The sequence below is a fragment of the Coccinella septempunctata genome, chromosome 1 (assembly GCF_907165205.1).
Source record: "Coccinella septempunctata chromosome 1, icCocSept1.1, whole genome shotgun sequence".
NCBI lineage: Eukaryota > Metazoa > Arthropoda > Insecta > Coleoptera > Coccinellidae > Coccinella > Coccinella septempunctata.
In genome coordinates this window covers 2335514-2356767 of record NC_058189.1, presented here as the reverse complement: position 1 = coordinate 2356767, position 21254 = coordinate 2335514, and the positions used below count along the sequence as shown (strand labels likewise).

General features: G+C 35.3%; 1 protein-coding gene across 2 annotated transcripts; it reads left to right on the top strand.

Moving 5' to 3' along the window:
- Positions 1-186: 186 nt before the first annotated feature.
- On the top strand, positions 187-20583 carry LOC123308730 (RNA-binding protein 25). 2 transcript variants are annotated; one of them, XM_044891529.1, is made up of 13 exons: positions 187-576; positions 649-745; positions 1504-1728; positions 1845-2006; positions 3633-3739; positions 10990-11129; positions 11191-11526; positions 13698-13853; positions 13950-14100; positions 14210-14394; positions 15993-16378; positions 16446-16768; positions 20334-20583. In XM_044891529.1, the coding sequence occupies exons 1-13, from the start codon at positions 469-471 to the stop codon at positions 20424-20426; spliced, it is 2469 nt and encodes an 822-aa protein (XP_044747464.1). In that variant the 5' UTR covers positions 187-468; the 3' UTR covers positions 20427-20583. The 2 variants fall into 2 exon arrangements, with proteins under 2 accessions (XP_044747464.1, XP_044747457.1); XM_044891522.1 differs by having other exon boundaries at positions 634-745.
- The last annotated feature ends 671 nt before the right edge of the window (positions 20584-21254 follow it).

The window sequence follows — 21254 nt, the reverse complement described above, 5'->3', positions numbered from 1 at the left end:
CGATTACTCCTTGGTCTAAAGAAAATGTTCCGTTATTGTTTTTTCGAATTGGACAATAATTACATCGAACATATCAACGAAGTAAGAATAATTTATCGTGTCCCAACAAGTTTATCTAATGTTATTGTTTCAATTTTACAAAAAATTGATTTACTATGTTCGTTAGTGTCTCTTGTCAAAGCTTTGTGTTCTATGACTTCAAAAGAATTTATATGGCGGCACATGTCATTTACTGATTTACTAATAAAAATCAGTTTTTCTTATGCTGTGGAGATAAAAATTGGAATAATCTTTGAATCACAAAAAAGCAATGGGATATTACGAATATTCTATTTGGAAATGCACTAATATATAGCTCTTGAGTAGTTGTACTGACTGATAGTACAATTCTATAATTGACTGTACATAGTATCGATCTTAAGAATCCCTTTTGATTTTGTTACCAGCATTATTTTGAAATAAGTCAGAATGTCCTACCCTGGACGACCTCCTATTATGCAAGGATTACCGATGGCGTATATGCCAATGACGGGTCCTGCACCACCCTTGATGCCAGCAGTAATGCCGATACAACATGTGAGTAGAAAAATTGATTTATTGGTGTGTAGTAGATGGCTCGATTAATTTTGACAGATGGTTCCTGTTCAGGTGACCACAGCAACTCAAATTCGTGCTTATCCCAAGTTGAATCCTAACAGGGATCAATTGAAGCAAATGCAAGGCCCAGCTGTGACGGTATTCGTTGGTGAGTGTTGTCATTGAGTTCCACGATTTATTTTCTATGTCTTCTTGTAAATTCAAACCAGAGGATTTGAGCTTGGTCAATATAAGAGTTATTTTAACATTCACGTTGATGCTCACTTAATAACGAGTGTCATAATATCTCCATTGTTATCTGCGCTTTCTCTAATAGTAATAATAGGTTCTTTATTTTCAAATATCACTCAATATTGTACCTTGAGGTACTGCTAAACATATTGATACTGTTTTGGAGAATACCTGTTTTATTTAATATCTTTAAAGTATTTTTCGACTCTTGGATGTATACAGTATATCAAGGCATTTCTTACAATTTTGTATTTTTTCATCAGTAAGATCTCTTTTTTGGACAAGCTATTTCGAAAGAATAAATATCAATGAATTTAATGATTTTCAGAGTTAATATTGATAAAATTCATTAGTGTAAACATGCTCTTTTACCCACTTCGTACAATTTAACAATTTGGATATAAAAATTTGTTGGTTAACTGTCCTTGATTTGCTTAAATTTTCATAAATATGCTTATGTATGGTAATATTTATATACCATAATTCAAACAGTATTGCATTAATTGAGTAATTTTTTGTAAAGAAGCTTCTGTAGTTTTGATTTGCTCAAAAACTTTTGTCATTCTTTTTTGGAAATAATAAGTCCTTGGCAGATCTTTTACCAATATGTTGTAGGAAAATTTTCCAAAGTTAGCTTTGGAACGATTTAATTGGAAAAATTTAATTATGTCCTAGGTAATATCACAGAAAAAGCTCCTGACGCTATGATCAGGCAAATATTAGCTACTTGTGGCCATGTTATCAGCTGGAAAAAAGTGAAAGCTTTTGGGTTCTGTGAACTTGCTGGACCTGATGCTGGTCTACGTGCAGTTAGAATACTACATGATCTCATGGTAGGTGACAAACGTTTGGTAGCTAAAGTAGATGCTAAAACTAAAACGGTTTTGGACGAATACAAAGGTTAGTATAAGATATTGAGACGTCTCTTTTTTGTTATTGTTTCCCAATGTAACTATTATTAGAAAACACAACTTACCATTCAAAATAAAAGGATGCATATTTTTTGTGAATTTTAGTTGAACGCAGAAAGAAAGAAAAAGGATCTCCTCTTCAGGATGAGCAAGAAGACGAATTGGATGATGAAACTCTTGCTATAGACCACCAGGCTAAGCAGAAAATAAAGGAAATATTGGCGGAATATGAAGATGAAATGAACAATTATGAAGCAAAAAGAGAGGGTAAGTCATAAACTTATTGCTAAAAACTGAAATACACTGCGCAAAAAAATTGACGCACATTCTGAAAATCTCAATTTTAATGAGAGTTAATTCTACATCGACCTTAAAACTTATTTTTATGTTCTCTCGGGAAGGTTTTGAACAAAACAAGACACATCAAATGGAAGAAAAATTCAGGATTTCACCGAATCTTATGTGAAAGGAGAGAAATGAACAATTTTCAAAATACTGAAATGCTGATAAGTGATTTAATACTTGGTATTTCCACCCCTTGCGTTAATTACAGCTCGGCAACGACGGTTCATACTCAAAATGAGTGATCTTAAAATGTTCTGATCTAATCCTTCCCAGATTTCTCCAAGTTGGATTCCTAAGTCATTAAGAGTAGCTGGATGATTTTCTGAACTTCTCAGCCTTCTATTGAGGTTGTTCCAAACCTGTTCAATCGGATTGAGATCTGGACTTCTTGCTGGCCATTCCATTCGAGAGACTTCAACCTCTTCAAGGTACTCCTTAACGATGCGCGCACGATGGGGTCTGACATTATTGTCCATAAAAATGAAATTTTCACCAATGTATGGGGCAAATGGCACTACATGCTCTTCAAGAATGTTCCTTATATACTTATCAGCATTCATAGCTCCATTATCAACGACCACTAGGTCTGTGCGAGCAGTCAAAGACATTCCACCCCATACCATAATCGATCCTCCCCCGAAACCAGTAGTTTTCAGGAAATTGCACTGAGCATATCTTTCATGTGGACGTATGTATACAAGGAAACGTCGATCACAATGGTAGAGGCAGAATCTAGACTCATCTGTGAAGAGAATTTTTTCCCAATCGGCCTCTTCCCAATGGATATGCTCTCTCGCAAAATCCAAACGCGCCCTTCGATGGGCTGGGGTAAGAGCTGGGCCTCTTGCCGCGACACGAGGCCTTAAATCATATTCTCTGGGACGATTTCTTATTGTCTGAGTGCTAATTTGCACCTCATGAGTTTGCTCAAGCTGAATTTGAAGGAGACGAGCGGTTGCTAATCGTTGTCTCAACGAAGAAACTCTCAAGTAACGTTCTTGAATGGCAGTTGTTACCTGTGGTCTACCCTGTCCTGGTCTTCGGACATTCATACCTGTCCCCCTGAATCGCTGCAACATTCTGGACACAGTTGTATGGGGAAACTCCAAACCTTTCTGCAATTCTTTGTGTATGTCCACCCTTCTTCTCGCAAAACTACCGCTTGGGCACATTCCTCTTGGGTCAAATCGCGTGTTTCGCGTTGCATAGCGATCGAGTGTAGAAAATCAAACGAAAGAAAAACTATTGATCACTAGAATTGATCGAGAACAACTGATTTTAGAATGGAGCCAATACATTCAAAATCTGATAATATCATCTTTTTTTATTCCTGCTGGGAAAAAACATCTGTATTGAAGAAAACCGTTGAAAGTGGATAACATGTGCATGCATAATTCTGATAAAATAATTATTATCATTGAGAACACCTTCAGTTGTAGAATAAATTTGAGATCTCCATAATGTGCGTTAATTTTTTTGCGCAGTGTATAATAATGATCAATAATTAGAATCATTAATCAGCATTTCATACATGTGTGTTTTTTGCAGAAGAAGAAATCAAGAAGGCTAATCGAGTCCTAGAAGAGGCGGACGTTGAAGAAGAAAAACGCGATCTCATCACTAGAGAAATTGGCAAGTTCCGAGAAATAATGAAAGTAAGTATGAAAATTTGAAAAGTCGATGGAACATTATTATAGAATTGATTGGGGTCTCTTGAGAGAGTTATTAACATTTGAACTCTCACTTTTTTTGAGATGAAATTATTTCAATTCAATGATCAGGGTTTCATTATTGTTTTAATTGGGAGATAATAAAGTAACGGTTGCACTCATATAGTGCTTGAAACCAAACAGGCTAATGGAAAACGGCGCAGTCCTTCCTAGGTTTGGCCCATGGCGCCGCTGGTGAGTAATGTGACCTCCACAATTTTTCATAACTGTTTCAAGCCACATATTTATTTTGTATGGTAACTCAGTATTAGTTGATACGAACAATTGGTTCTAGAAAAACATTTTCCTTACTGTCTCATATTTTCTCTTATTTGTATACATATACACATGGTTGCAAGCAATTTAATCAGCTTACCTTATTCACGTATGCGGTACTTGATACTTTTATTCGACAACAAAGTCATACCAGAGTTATAAATTATGAACTTGAAAAGGAACGCTTTTTACTGGATTGAATAACTATATTTAACATGTCCATTTGGATTGATTTATTCGAGGTTAAATTGGTTATTTTCTGGACTGTTTACTGAGTATGTCATTAAAATTTCACTTATATCCTGAAATATTAATAACATCAGTTTACCTTGAACATAACGCTTAGGCTTCTACTATAACATTTACTATATGTTGTCTTTCAAATTTGATGCTATTTCAGAATTTTGCTCGAATTAGCTAAGAATTCATCTTAGGCCCGGTACTTTCACGTGCGAATAACTAAATTTATTCGATAAATAAGTCTTATTCTTAGGATAAGTAAAAATGCAGTCTTTTCACTTTCAGATAGTGTTATTCATCGAATAAATCTGTCATTGAAACTCGTTAATAAGATTTTATTTGTCATAGATCGAATGTCGGTACGTCATTATTGGTTGAATTTTTTAAATTCTTGATGTATGGTTATTCTTTGTGCGATTTTCACGAAACATTTGCTTTCTAGTTGGAATTATGACAATTTCTACAATGCGGTCTCTTATTTTACATTAATCAGTGAAAAGTAGTATACCGTGTTTTCACAGAATTGTTATTCGTCAAATAATTTCATCTGAAAGCACCGAAATAAGGTATCCTTCAGATAGGAAATTATTCGACAGATACTTATTGACAGTGAATAAAATTTATTCGAAGGTGAAAGTACCGGGCCTCAGAAAGTTTTCAGTCGGAAATTACATTGAATATTTTTATGTCATACAGGTTGACTCATTGACACAAATATTTTAACAGTAGATTCTTGAGGTCAAAGGAAACACTTTTTTCCTATACCTTTTTTCCGATTCGGCCCTGATAAAAAGATATAGCCATTTACATTTTTCATAATGAGCTGTGCCAACCCAGAAAAAACAAAATTACCCTCAGAATAACTAGCTAAATCAGTGACACTACACATCTATGGATCTTTTAAACAGAGTTGTATTCAGCCAAAGTACCTAATTCTTCAAATTTCACAGATACTTTTTAATTTTTGAACATCAAATTACTCGAAAACGACGCATTATACGAAAAAATATGGAGAATACTTTTATTTTACAAAACGTTCAAATATTCATTAGATAGCCTCCAACTTAGTTTCAAGATTTGGGTTCTTTGAATTTTTGGTATTTTCATGGAACGAAATGGTCATAATGAGAAAACTGGAAGACGTGGGTGATATCTTGTTTTCGAAAAAGATTCATCAAATAAATGGAAAACTATATTCCGAAATTCATTTCATTCGATAAAACCGTTTGTGAGATTGAACAATAGCCTGTATCTTTTGAACCGAGCCGATTCGGAAGAAATGGTAAACGAAAAAAGTGTTTCTTTTGAACTCAAGAATCTACTACTGTAATATTTGTACGAGTCAAAGGCTCACCCTGTATATTTTAACAGTAGATTTTTTGGTCAAAACAAACACTATTTTCCTATACCATTTTTCCGATTTGGCCCTCATAAAAAGATATAGCCATTTGGAGTTTTCATAATGAGCTGTGCCATCCCTGGAAAAACAAAATTACCTTCAAAATAACTAGTTGAATCTGTGACACTACACATCTGTGGATCTTTTAGACAGAGTTGTATTCTGCCAAAGTACCCAATTTTCCGAATATCACAGATACTTTTTAATTTTTGAACATCAAATTACTCGAAAACGGCGCATTATGCGAGAAAATATGAAGAATACTTTTATTTTACGAAACGTTTGAAGATTCATTAGATAGCGTCCAACTTAGTTTCAAGAGTTGGGTTCTATTTTTGGTATTTTTATGGTACGTAATGGTCATAATGAGAAAATTGGAAGACGTGGGTGATATCTCGTATTCTGAAAAGATTCATCAAATAAATGAAAAGCTATATTCCGAAATTCATCCCATTCGATAAAACCATTTGTGAGATAGACCTAAAAAAATTTTTTCTAAGGTTTTTCAACAGCCTGTACTTTTAAACCGAGTCGATTCGGAAACAATGGTAAAGGAAAAAAGTGTTTCTTCTGACCTCAAGAATCTACTGTTAAAATATTTGTACGAGTCGAAGACTCACTCTGTATATCCACTCTTCCAATAATGTCATGGTACAAGCTAAGCGCCACGTTTAGACAAAATAACAACCTTCAATATTGTATAGTTTACTTGACGAATATTTTTTAACAATATTGTTTCTTTCGATCTGCTAATCTATATTGTTAAAAAAATTTCAGAAGTGAGACTTTCATTTTAATTAATCACTCATTCAGTTATTTGAGTCACCATACCAAAAGCAATTAAAGTTGTAGGTCAAAGTCACTGGCCATTAACAGGATAAGAAATTACCGTTTATTTTTAAGTCCTCAGTAAGAGAGTAACTGGTTAGGTTAGGTTAGGTTAGGTTGACCTGGCAAGTGTTAATCCCCTCATTTACGATTTATCTATAATGTTCTTCTACTTCAATAAGCGTTGAAAGAAACAAATCGGTGAAGTTGAAATTTTTCAACATGGAAAACTCTTCACTTCCAAAAACATGATTTTTAGTCGGTTCTGTACTTCCCGCTACTTTGATCCTTGGTTTTCTGTCATGAAAATTTCTGTTATTGTACAGAGTATCCCAGATTGGATGTCCAGTGGGAGTATCTTGGAAAATAGCTCTGAGCTCTTATTCAGATAAACTAAGAATATTAGCAAAAATTGAGATTCTCATAACTTTTTATGTCTTTGAAGTTACAGATCTGAAACTTGAACCTTCTTAGGCACTTTTATTCGTAGAATCTAGTGACAATAGTTTTTTTCCAATTCAAAGATAAATTCAATAAAAGTTCGCTTCATGATTCGAAATGATTATATATTTTGAGCTCGTCGGTGGATTCAACGTAATAAAGTGCCTGTAGAAGGTTTAAGTTTCAGATGTGTAACTTAAAAGACAAAAAAGATCTGAAAACTCATTTTCTGATAATAACTGAAAAACGAAGAATCGTAAGAGGCTAGGGTTTTCACCATTCTCGGTTTCCCTGAAAATGAGCTCGGAAATGTATCATCGGTTTTGCTCTAGTTATTCTAGTTTCTGAGATCCCCTAACTGGACATCGAATTTGGGACACCCTGTACAGTATGTTGACGGTGATCATAGTTGTTTCAGCTACATATTATTAATTCAGGCTTTCACATCTAACACACCACATCTTAATTTTCAGTGAGAATCACACAAAATTGTTTTTCTAGATTTTTATTCTTATGTGGTTTGAAACATTTTGTAACTGAGTAATTCATTAATTTTAAGGGTGAATAACTGCAAAATATCTAGTGAAATTAATGTTTTTCGAGGAATCTCGCTTTCAATGAAGTGAGATTACTTATTAATATATTAATATTAATTGTCACAATCAATTACTTTTGTTCAGCAGCTAACTTTTTTTCTGCTGAGGTGGGAAAATATTTTTCGTTCATGAAAAGTCATTATTGTGAGTTAATGTCTGCGTTAAACTTCCTTGCGTTATATTTTATAATGTTTCACTTTTCACCTGATATTTTGTAGTTATTCTTCCTTCAGATTTGACCAATTTTGTTCATTGATTTGAGATTATTAATTAGAATATTAGCATTTCATCATCACGGTTGGTATTTGTAAGTTATCGGCCGTGGTGTAACTTGTTGTATCATAAAGATAATAGCAGATGCTGGTGGAAAGTTATCATCAAGAATAGGATATTCAACATCTTGAAACAGAGAGTAAGTTGAAATGTATATATAAAGTCTCAACATAATTCCTTTTTGTGTTTGTTCGAAAATATTACAAAAAAAAAATTTAGATATTAAGCGTCGAACCAAATTAGACAGTATTGTGTGTTCCTTTTTGTTTATTATGATGCGTTGAAATTATTTTTTCTTCTCGTTATTTTTTAGCGTATGTTGTTAGCAGTACCCCGAAGTTACAGAAGCTCAATTTCAACCCCTTTTTTCACTCGAATATTCTTCTAGTTTCGACTGTTGAGTGAGTCGATAGCTTTGTAAATAAATTATTATTACCATCCCAATAACATTTTTCAGTCTATTTATCGGAGTATTGTCTCTAGAGATTGTGCTTTTGCATGTGAGACGATTTAAATTCGGGATATTGATGATAGTCTTGGAATTAATTACACAGGTTTTCAATAGAAGGCAGTCTGCACTCCTTTTACTTTATCCCTGACAGAGCCCTATGCATTTTGGCAAGTTGATATGGAAATAAATAAAACCTTGAACTTGAATTCAGATTCATTTCTTAGACGTAGGTTCTGAAATAGGCTAGTTCAAGAGGTATCGGGACAGTGTAACTGTGCAAAATATAAGATATACGTGATAGCTAATCGTAATTTGAATTTAATTTATGCAGCATTCTTCCTTATTCGTGATAATGAGTTTATCTGTTGAGTCAACCTAAACTGGACTACGCGAGTAAATATGGAAAAACTTAAGCACCGCTTCATCTAGGATTGAGGGCAATACTTGATTATCTATTCCGTATATACTCTAGTTTTAGTACTTCTCTTCAAATTTCATAATAATTTGATTCCGAAGCTACAACTTTATGAAAATGTAATAGTTTGCCCAAATTAAAATTATTTCTTTAATGATTTTCATCTGAATTTTTGTGTGATCCATATGGAGTATTTGATTTTTATAAAGCTTAAAAGGTCTCAAAATACCAACTATACAAACTCTCTTTTTTTTTTGTAAACATTTCGGCCAACTTCAGAATATTTATCATGTTGTCATAAATGGATTACTTTTTGTTGTATACTGATCAAAAAACACTTATGGGTATGGGCTCAGCTCCTGATTTAATACGCTAGACGCACCCATGGCTTTTCGCAAAAATTACTGATTTGGGAAGATTTCATGTGAGAACGATTATATACTGGCTTGATATAGCTGTATCGATGTTTTAATTGTCAACTTGCCTGGTGCTTCACATTATGTATGTCGAATTAATTGTTATCACTGACTACCAAAAAAAGGTCTACGTGGATTTGAAGAACATGTAGGTGAGATGGAGCTATTCTTCCACTTGATATTCAAAGAACACATTCAGTAAGTGAAAAAAAAACATCGTTGGGTGATGAAAAAGTCCAAACCCATCAGGAACAGATTTTCTGGAGGTTAGATTTGACACAGCCATTAGCGTATATATTCCATTGAAATATAGTGATATAAACTTTCACAATCCAAAAACAATAAAGCTGGTGTGAAGAAATGGCAATAGGAGACAGACCCTAGAACTTGTTCCTCATTCTAGATCTCAGTGTAAGCAGAGGAAAAATGACAATCGGGTACCATACATATCTTCATAGGATACATGAACACAGAGATAAAACCGCGAAAAAACTCTGTCCGCCCCTATAATGATAATGAATTTGTGTGAAGAATAAGTGAAATTATATCTTTAAAGGACAAAATCCAAAAACTTCTTCCCCTTCCTTCTACCATGATGGTTGACGAAGTGAGAATAATCTGAAAACAAAAAGAAAGAAAAAACGAGAGGGGTGTTGAATTTTATATTTCTCATTGAATAATTTTGAAATTTGTAACCCATCTCAAAAAAGAATCGATCACCGAATGAATTCCTTCGAACACACCCTGAAATTTATATTTTGGACTATCAACAGCATTCCATCCAAAGAGCATGTTATTACACCGACCATGGCCAGACCTAAGTCGATTTAGCGTACACAAAATTTTTCTGGGAAGGTCATTCAGGGACTTTTTTGAAGGATCAATAATCAAACCTTCATTAAAGAGATTACACGAATTCCATTCTGATTGCCAAAATTCTTTGCGACTACTATTCAAATAAGGAAAATCATTAGTCCATAAAGGCTTACGAGATTTCAATCTGGTAGATATGATAAACTTGGGAAGAAATGGAATTTATTCCAGCAGAGCTGTAGATTTGATGGTTCCAGTAACAATCCTCATGGAATCATTGAGTAGGGTATCGATTTTATTGACGTGAGCACTGTTGAATCAAATAGAGCATGAGTAACCAGTAGCAGAAAAACCTAAGGCCCAAGCTGCCGTACGAAGTGTGATGGCATCAGCACCTCATGAAGAACCAGCTGATTTCTGAAGTATATTGTTCCTCGATTTTAATTTCAATCTTTCCAAATGAACTTTAAAATTCGATGAGGGATCTAATTTTATCTAGGATTGAAATTATGTTGCGAAGCATCATCATTAAAAGTAACTCTCAGCCATTAGTAGAAGCGATAGACACCACCTGAAGTTTCTTACAACAGAAGCAATTTTAAATTCGAAAACATGGAATTCAATTGAGTAATTGACATTAAATCATTTCATTGCATTTCTTTGCAATATATGTAGAGTCATTTCCGTATCTGTGGAAAATATTCTAACTGAAATTTTATCGATTTCTTTGATACTCGTTACTGAATTTTCCAAATTGTTATTCCTATTTTTCGGATTGTTGCGAGGGCTTAGGTATTATTTTCAAAATATTGTAGTATTTTCGAACGCTAAAAAAGAAACGGTCAGCAGATTTCTTCTGTGATAACTACTAACTAACAAATGCATTTTTAACTCATTTTACAGAATGTACAAAAATGAAAAAAGTGCACAAATTTGCGAATATTTTCATTTGATACATATTCTTGGTCTCCAATGGTATGAGAAATTTTCATTAATATTTATTATGGAGAATTCGAGCGAAAATAATCATTGAAAAAATTTTTTGTAGAAACAAGAAGAGGCGAAGAAAGTTAACAGGAAGAAGCGTGAAGAAAAGGAGAAACACACTAGGGACAAATCAAACTCGCACTCCCCCAGTCCTAAAAGAAAAGAAAAAGAAGAAAGGAAACGTAAAAGATCTCGATCAAGGTTTGTTGTTATTATTGTATATATGACTTGATGAAAATTAACTGTGAATAATTGTTCATAGGTCATCCCATGATAGGAGTAGCCGTGAGAGGGATCGTGATCGTGATCGTGAACGCGAGCGTGAGAGGGAGCGTGAAAGAGAGAGGGAACGTGAGAAGGAAAGGGAGCGGGAACGGGAACGAGAGCGTGAAAGGGAAAAAGAAAGGGAGCGTGAAAGGGAAGCGAGAGAACGAGAGAGAGATAGAGAAAGGGAACGAGAGCGAGAAAGAGAACGAGATGATAAAAAGAGTGCCAAAGATCTCCTCAGGGAAAAAGAAATGGAGGAAGAGGCTAAGGAGAAGAAAAAGGCTGATAGGAGAGCCAGAGAGAAGGAAGCAACGTATCAGGAACGATTAAGGTAAGATCCAACAATATAGAGGGTGATTCCTTAGCTTGGGGCTTTCCGTGATCCGAAAAACTGCAGAAGACTTGAAAACATTTCAGGAAATCAATATAAATAATCATACATTTATCTCGAACGCTTTCCAAGATGTTATATCATCTATACTCCATTAACATTTATTTTAGCAGTCGGTTGGCCATGAAATAATTTTCTCAAGTTTTTGTAATTAGAACAGAGTAAGGTTGGCACTCATGAAATGTCGTTAATGTCATAACGCCGTTGCCACGACTAATATCAATTTTTATCACGAAAATGCCGAGAGTGATTGAAAAAAGAGTCAGGGTTTCAGGAAGTGCTATTTAGAATTCAGGTCCGCTCATTCAAATAATTATACCCTGATATTCTAAAATCCACAATACGTCAGACGGTAGAGAACATATTCAATGTAAGAGAATTCATATAATGTTTCATCTGAATCTGAACGACTTATATTTCAGCTGAATATTTCCACAATCAGAAAGATTGTGAATGAAGAGTATGACAAAGAATTTCCTTCTATTGGGAGACCCAAAAAAGTCGTGGCATTTGAGAATTTTATGTTTGAGTGAATTAATGCGAAAAGTTTACTACAGGATTTTCGATGAATGTCATCGTAGAATAAGTTCCCAAAAATAGATTTTTCTATTTTTCATTTGACTTGTCCTATACATTGTAAATGTCTCAAGGTACCAATAAATACCTAATTATTATTATTATATCAATGTATTAAGATGAACTGTCACAAATACGCGCCAGTTGTCCTGTTAACTGTTTATTCATGTGAAATTCTTATTCAAAGGTGAAGTTCATCTTGACTTGAAACTTCCTTTAATTCCTTTTACTTATACTGATGCAAGATGATTTTTGTTGAAGAATTTAACATTCTTGTAATTATCTGTTAATTCCTTCGGGAGATACCCATTGCCAACCACTGCATCATAAGCATTTCATCTTTGGGTAATATTTTAGAAATCTACAACTGATGTAATGTATTCAAACTTTAGCCAAAGAAGATAACGAACATTAACTCTCCTCGAGTTAGTGCATATTATGATATTATACTGATCTCTTGTATTTTCCATGCAAATAACTGGATTTGGTATGCCTACAATCAGTTTGTATAAACTTCAATTATGTTCGTCACATATTTTCCGAAGAAATTCGACATTGTGATAAAATACGTAATAACAGGAACTTTTACGTAGAACGGACAACATAGCGCTGATTTAAAACCCAAAAATGTTTTGACAAGCGTCATAACTCCACATTCTCGTACTATACAGAGTGAAATGTGTCAAATTTCCATGGCCAACCGAGTGCTAAAATAAAAGTGAATGGAATATAGTCAAAACCATCATAAGCATGAAATTTGCCTGAAAAACGTCTGAAAGACACACAAATTATGACAATTGGAGAATTTCAGAATCAGAATTTCATGTGGATTCAGAATATGACACAAAAATTGGGTTTTCTCATTTGAAAAAGGAGGGTTTTTTAATTTTCAACTGTAGAATGATCCGAAAAACTTCAGGAGACTTGAAAACTCTTCGGAAATTCAATAAAAATAATCATTCATTTATCTCAAACGGTTTTCAAGATATCTACCTCGATTTGAAAGATACAGGGTGCTGAGAAGCCATAAAAAAATTAAATAATAGTTTCGAATAATATTTTTTCTTTTGTTAGATGAATATTTTTCGAACACAGGATATCATCATGTTGTCTACATAGTTTTGTCATTATGACTGTTACGTACCATAAAAATACCAAAAATTAAAAGAACCCCACTCTTGAAACTGACTTGGACGCTATCTAATGAATATTTGAACGTTTTGTAAAATAAAAGTATTCTTCATATTTCTCGTATAATGCAACCGTTTTCGAATAATTTGATGTTCAAAACATGAAAAGTATCTGTGAAATTTGAAAAATTGGGTACTTTGGCTGAATGCAATTTTGTTTAAAAGTTCCACAGATGTGAAGTGTCACAAATTTAGTTATTCTGAAGGGAATTTTGTTCAGGGTCGAATCGGAAAAAATGGTAGAGGAGAAAAGGGTTTCTTTCGACCTCAAGAATCGACTGTATTTTCCTCAACTATCCAAAAAAATTCTTGATTACTAGGAACTTACATAAGTTGCATCTTTAGGGCCTGGGAATCAAGAGAGAGACGCAAAGCGAAAGATTATGAAAAAGAGAGAGAAAAAGAACGGATCCGTGAAGAGGAAAGAGAAAAAGATGCTAAAAGGCTCAAGGAATTCCTAGAAGACTATGATGACGACCGTGATGATATTAAATTCTATAAGTGAGTACACAATATTGTAAACAATTATCTTGATACATCACCTCATGTTCCTTCAATTGTTAAATCGTGAAATAATCTAAAATGAGTGTGATATAGGGGTAGGGAACTTCAGAGGAGACTTGCAGAGAGGGTAAAAGAAGCTGAAATGGATAGTCGAGATAGACTTAAGGAGAAAGAGGAGCTAGAGGAACTCAAAACTGAAATATTCTCCAGTGAAGTTGAAGATCCTAATGCAGAATTTGAAAGGGTATGTTGGACATTCACCATCGTAGAAACTAATAATTCATTTTTTCATTGCTAAATCAATGAATTTTAGACTTGGTCGTAGAATAATCATAACGTCTTTTTTTTTCCAGATGAAAAAGGAAATGGAGGAGTTATATAAACCTAAGTTATTGATTGATGTTAATTTGGAGCATTGGAAGCAGAAGGAGAGGGAAAAAGAAAGGGAATTAGAGAGGCAAAAGGCGAGAGAAAGAGAACGTCATAGAGAATATGAAAGAGAAAAAGAGAGGCAGAAACTGAGGGAGGAAAGGGAGAAGTAAGTCTCCCGACATACACTGCGCAAAAAAATTAACGCACATTCTGAAAATCTCAATTTTAATGAAAGTTAATTCTACATTGACTTTATAACTTATTTTTTATGTTCTCTCGGGAAGGTTTTGAACGAAACAAGACACATTAAATGGAAGAAAAATTCAGGATTTTACCGAATCTTATGTGAAAGAAGAGAAATGAACAATTTTCAAAATACTGAAATGCTGATAAGTGATTTAATACTTGGTATTTCCACCCCTTGCGTTAATTACAGCTCGGCAACGACGGTTCATACTCAAAATGAGTGATCTTAAAATGTTCTGATCTAATCCTTCCCAGATTTCTCCTAGTTGGATTCCTAAGTCGTTAAGAGTAGCTGGATGATTTTCTGAACTTCTCAGCCTTCTATTGAGGTTTTCCCAAACCTGCTCAATCGGATTGAGATCTGGACTTCTTGCTGGCCATTCCATTCGAGAGACTTCAACCTCTTCAAGGTACTCATGAACAATGCGCGCACGATGAGGTCTGGCATTATGGTCCATAAAAATGAAATTTTCCCCAATGTATGGGGCAAATGGCACTACATGCTCTTCAAGAATGTTCATTATATACTTATCAGCATTTATAGCTCCATTATCAACGACCACTAGGTCTGTGCGAGCAGTCAAAGATATTCCACCCTAAACATTAACCGATCCTCCCCCAAAACCAGTAGTGTTCAGGAAATTGCACTGAGCATATCTTTCATGTGGACGTCTGTATACAAGGGAACGTCGATCACAATGGTAGAGGCAGAATCTAGACTCATCTGTGAAGAGAACTCTTTCCCAATCGGCCTCTTCTCAATGGATATGCTCTCTCGCAAAATCCAAACGCGCCCTTCGATGGGCTGGGGTAAGAGCTGGGCCCCTTGTCGCGACACGAGGCCTTAAATCATATTCTCTGAGGCGATTTCGTATTGTCTGAGTGCTAATTTGCACCTCATGAGTTTGCTCAAGCTGAATTTGAAGGAGGCGAGCGGTTGCAAACCGTTGTCTCAACGAAGAAACTCTCAAGTAACGTGGTCTGCCCTGTCCTGGTCTTCGGACATTCATACCTGTCTCCCTGAATCGCTGCAACATTCTGGACACACTTGTTTGGGAAACTCCAAACCTTTCTGCAATTCTTGTGTATGTCCACCCTTCTTCTCGCAAAACTACCGCTTGGGCACATTCCTCTTGGGTCAAATTGCGTAATTCGCGTTGCATAGCGATCGAGTGTAAAAAATCAAACGAAAGAAAAACTATTGATCACTAGAATTGATCGAGAACAACTGATTTTAGAATGGAGCAAATACCTTCAAAATCTGATAATATCATCTTTTTTTATTCCTGCTGGGAAAAAACATCTGTATTGAAGAAAACCGTTGAAAGTGGATAACATATGCATGCATAATTCTGATAAAAATAATTATCATTGAGAACACCTTCAGTTGTAGAATAAATTTGAGATTTCCATAATGTGCGTTAATTTTTTTGCGCAGTGTAATAATGATTGATACGAGATTGTATTTTATCAAATGGACAATGTGACAATTTTTATCTTTTCCATCTATATTTACAGGTATATATTGAAACAGGCCGCCGAAGAGCTTGCAGCTGTGGAAGCCGAACCAATTGACAGCGATAGTGACATCGACGGACCTCACTATAGTCCGCCGCCTCCGGTAAATGACGATGCATCCAACGATAATTCCAACAGTGCTCAGTGGACTCAAGTTCAAGCGGGGGATGAAGATTCGAGACAGTCATTCGTTTCTAATCACGACGAAGCTCCCGCCATGCCAACCGGGACCGGAGTCAAAATTAATCTCTCTAAACCCGTGGCCTTCAGCCCACAAAATCAGAGGGGAGATTCCAAGAGAAGAAAGGCTGACCTTAGGGAAGTTTTTAACCCGGACGAAGATGACAGTACGACTCAGGTTAAAAAAAGAAAATTAGTTCCAATAGGTTCGTCCTTTTTTATTTTTTCTCTTTCATACATCTCGAATTTGTTCGAAACATTTTCAATTTTCAGATTATAGCGAAGAAAAGAAATCGAAAAAAGATAAAGAGAACGGCGATAAAAAATCGGAAGATACGCAAAAGTCCCAGGAGGAGAAGAGGAAGCACATCAAGACCCTGATCGAGAATATTCCCACTGAGAAAAACGCCTTATTCGCTCATAAATTAGACTGGGCCGCTATCGACAATCAGCTCATGGAGAAGAAGATCCGGCCCTGGATAAATAAGAAGATAATAGAATATATCGGTGAACCTGAACCGACCCTGGTGGATTTCATCTGTTCCAAAGTTCTGGCGGGTTCTCCACCTCAAGTGATCCTGGAGGATGTTCAAATGGTGAGGATTTCATTGTTTTTCATATTTCGTTCGTTTTGTTTCATACAGGGTCGTTTTTTTTTTAACCTCGTCCAAAGTTATACGGAGAACTACTAAAGATATTTTTATGAAATTCCACAAGGTGTGAAGAAAATCCAAAATATTTTCAAGTCTCTGTCACTTCCAGTTGTAACGGAGTAACTATACTCCGTTCACTTTAATTTTAGCACTCGGCCATGGAATATTGGCACATTTCACTTTGTATAGTACGAAAATGTGGGGTTATGAGGCTTGTCAAAACATTTTTGGGTTTTAAATCAACGCTATGTTGCCCGTTCTACGTAAAAGTTTCTGTTGATACGTATTTTTATCACAATGTCGAATTTCTTCGGAAAATATGTGACGAACATAATTGAAGTTTATACAAAATGTTTGAAGGAATACCAAATCCAGTTATTTGCATGGAAAATACAAGAGATCAGTATAAAATCATAATATGCACTAGCTTGAGGAGAGTTAATGTTCGTTATCTTCTTTGGCTGAAGTTTAAATACGTTACATCAGTTGTAGATTTCAAAAATATTAACCCGAAGATGAAATGCATATGATGCAGTGGTTGAGAATGCTGGGTATCTCCTGAAGGAATTAACAGATAATTACAAGAATGTTAGATTCTTCAACAAAAATCATCTTGCATCAATATAAGTAAAAAGAATTGAAGGAAGTTTCAAGTCAAGATGAACTTCACCATTGAACAAAAATTTCACATGAATAAAAAATTAACAGGACAACTGGCGCGTATTTGTGGCTGTTCATCTTAATACATTGATATAAAAATAATAATTAGGTATTTATTGGTACTTTGAGACATTTACAATGTATAGGACAAGTCAAATGAAAAATAGAGAAATTAATTTTCAGGAACTTATTCTACGATGACATTCATCGAAAATCCTCTAGTAAACTTTTTGCATTAATTCACTCAAACATAAAATTCTCAAATGCCACCACTTTTTTGGGTCTCCCAAAAGAAGAAAATTCTTTGCCATCCTCTTCATTCACAATTTTTCTGATTGTGGAAATATTCAGCTGAAATATGAGTCGTTTAGATTCAGATGAAACATTATATAAATTCTCTTACATTGAATATGTTCGCTACCGTCTGACGTATTGTGGATTTTAGAATATCAGGGTATAACTATTTGAATGAGCGGACCTGAATTTTAAATAGCACTTCCTGAAACCCTGTCTCTTTTTTCAATCACTTCCGGCATTTCCGTAATAAAAATTGATATAAATTGTGACAACGGCGTTATGACATTAACGACATTTCATGAGTGCCAACCTTACTCCGTTCTAGTTACAAAAACTTGAGGAAATCATTTCATGGCCAACCGACTGCTAAAATAAATTTGAATGGAGTATATTTACTTGATTTTTTTTTTATTCCATTCTGACGTTTAAAGACGACATTATTCAACCCATAGCGACAAGGGTAAGTTGACGTTTATCCATCACGAGAATTCGTGCGGAAAGTGATGCTTTTCCGCACGAAACTGTCGTTGCCCGAACGATTCGAAGAAATAAACCTGCTTGTGCCCGTGAATTAAACTTTCTTCTCATGAATAAACATTCATTTAGCTCACTTGTTGTATATACCAGTAAGGCCAGCGATTTATATACCGCAGTGATGTTTGCTCCCGGTCGGCCAGCTCCAAGACGACTATGCCACCGCAGAGAGCCATTTCCTGCTCAAGCCAATGTTTAGGCTACGTAATTGTGGGAAACAGAGTTATACCGCTTATGTTCGGTCGCCAGAGCCTCGTTCGTAAGGACAGGGTGCACCGCGTAGGTAGGTCAGGTTGGCATTTGAGGGGAGAGGCCATAAAACGCATCCTTTCCCCTTACACCCCTGTATGCCTGTAAGAGGTGTTGGAATAAGATTAAGATTTGATGGAGGCCTATTTAACCTGAAGCGCCTCAGAGCGAAAACCCGTACAAAGTTTATCACGGAACTTTAATATGCAGACGGCTGCGCACTTATCGCTAGCAGCTCAGAGGTTCTGCAGATAATGTTGGACACCTATATATACGAAGGCTTAGGCCTTAAACTCAATGTTGACAAAACCAAAATCGTCCGGCAGAAAGCCTTCAAACAGATATCAGCCTGGAGGATGAAACTCTAGAAGAGGTCGAGTAGTTCAAATAAACTGCTCCACATGAGTTAAGGATATTGACTTAAATTGCAAAAAAATATAGTTAAGATAAGATTTTTGTGATGAAAATTCATATTAATATGATTTCTAGTTGCAAATTAATTTTAGCCTGTAGGTCTGCGGCGTATACAGGTTGGTTAAGAAAAATTGAGTAAAATAACGAAATTTTATTCCCAGAGAATTCAAGCATTTTAAGACTATCAATACAATGTATGGCCTCCACGGGCATCAATAACAGCTTGACATCTTCTTTGCATACTACACACGAGATTGTTGAACATTTCTTGAGAAATTGGTTCCACAAACGGGACAGAAGCTCTCTCAGATCATTTAAGGATTCTGGGGCAGGTTGATGATTATCTAATCTTCTTTCGAGCATATCCCATGCATGTTCTATGCAATTCAAATCTGGTGAGTGCGGAGGTATTGGTAAATGTGGAATACCAAGCTCCTCGCGCGCATTCTCAACTATAGCTGCACGGTGCGGTCTAGCGTTATCGTCTAGAAATTGAAAAGTTTCACCGATAGCAGCGTGAAAATTTGGCACAACATTGTCAATGACATGCTCCCTATAGTGTAAGGCGGTCGTATTCCCAGGACAAATGTGTAGATCTATGCGCCCATTGAAACATATCCCGGCCCATACCATAACACTACCCCCTCGGAATGGATGGACTTCTTGGACATAGCGACGATTACGGGGTATGCGTGGGATTGTCCATACCCTTATTCTTAGAGAATCTGAAAATCGTCCATATCTGGATTCATCAGTGAAAAGGACACTACGCCATTGATCGTTCCAATTGATATGTTGCCTTGCCCATTCCAGTCTTTGACGCTTCTGGTCACGTGCTAATGGAACTCCTCTCAATGGACGTCTAGAACCTAGATTCACCTCTCTCAAACGTCGTCTGATGGTTTCGATGGAAACTTGGGCCCCATCTGCATTTTAAAGAGTATTCCGTAGCATTCTACACATAGATGTAGGGTTTCTTCTCGCCGAAACGGTGATGAAACGATCCTGAACAGGTGTTGTTTTTCGTCGCCCACCAAGCCCTGGTCTTTCCGACACGGAACCTGTTTCCCTGAACCTATTCCAAAGTCGAGTGCCATGCATTTTTCTCTATATCCTTGGGTTGAAAAAGTTGTAGTTCAGTTGTCACCAATTTTGCCCACACTGTACAGAGCAAAATTAAAAAAAAAAATATTTCTCTCCTTCCGGCAAAAATGAAAATAAATTCATTCAAAATGAGTTTGACGAAAATATTTTTTGTAATTTTGGAGGTGGGAAAGAACGATCCTGTATATGAAAATTGGTTGATATAGAGTTCTTTTTCTGTTCATTCTTATATCCGTTCAATTCCTTTCAGGTATTAGATGAAGAAGCGGAAGTTTTTGTTGTTAAAATGTGGAGATTATTGATTTATGAAGTGGAAGCTAAAAAATTAGGACTAGTGAAGTAATGTAAATATACTAAATATAGGTTGAATATTTTGAATAATTGTTCAGTTAAGTTAAATATTCTACACATTATTTATTTCCTCGATGATAATATGACGACTAAAAAAACTTTTGATATTGGAAAATTTAAAGGAAATCAAAAAATGGAATTCAATCGTTTCAAATTTTTATTTTCCATTCATCGATATTTTTTAGAACCTTTTCATAGGTCTGAAGTTAATATGGGTGAAATGTGTAAGGGAGAGTTGTGTGCGTCAGTTGTATGGAGACTTGATTTGGAGCCAGATACGCAGTAAAGGTAATTGTCACGCAATCCTTCATTTTTTTCAGAGGGGTTAATGCTCAGTCAGCACATGCTCTATGGGTGATAATTTTCTTCTGTGCTTTTCAGATATTTTGGAAGGAAAAATCTGTAATGAATAAGTCAATTCATACTGGAAAAATGAGTAAGTGTTTTATTCTAATAATCTTTTTTACGCGAATTTCATTGAATCAATATTTCGGTACAATATTTCCTACAGAATCTTCAAGCGACTTCAAGGCAGAGAATGCGCATGCGACAATGTCATTTCTGTTATTGTTGCCACACACTTTATCCGTATTATGGATTGGAATAAAATTAATTTTAAAGAAATGGATATCATCTTTCGGCCAATATTTTTAAACATTTGAATCTGAATAAAGTCGTTCGGGCAAATATAAATTAAGACGTGGGAATATAAAAACTGGTGGGATTGTTATGAGAGCATTTTTTATTACTCCTTTTTTCATTTCGATGTGTATATAACTTTGATCAATTCTTTGTTTCTTTCTCAAAAACAAAGTGATAT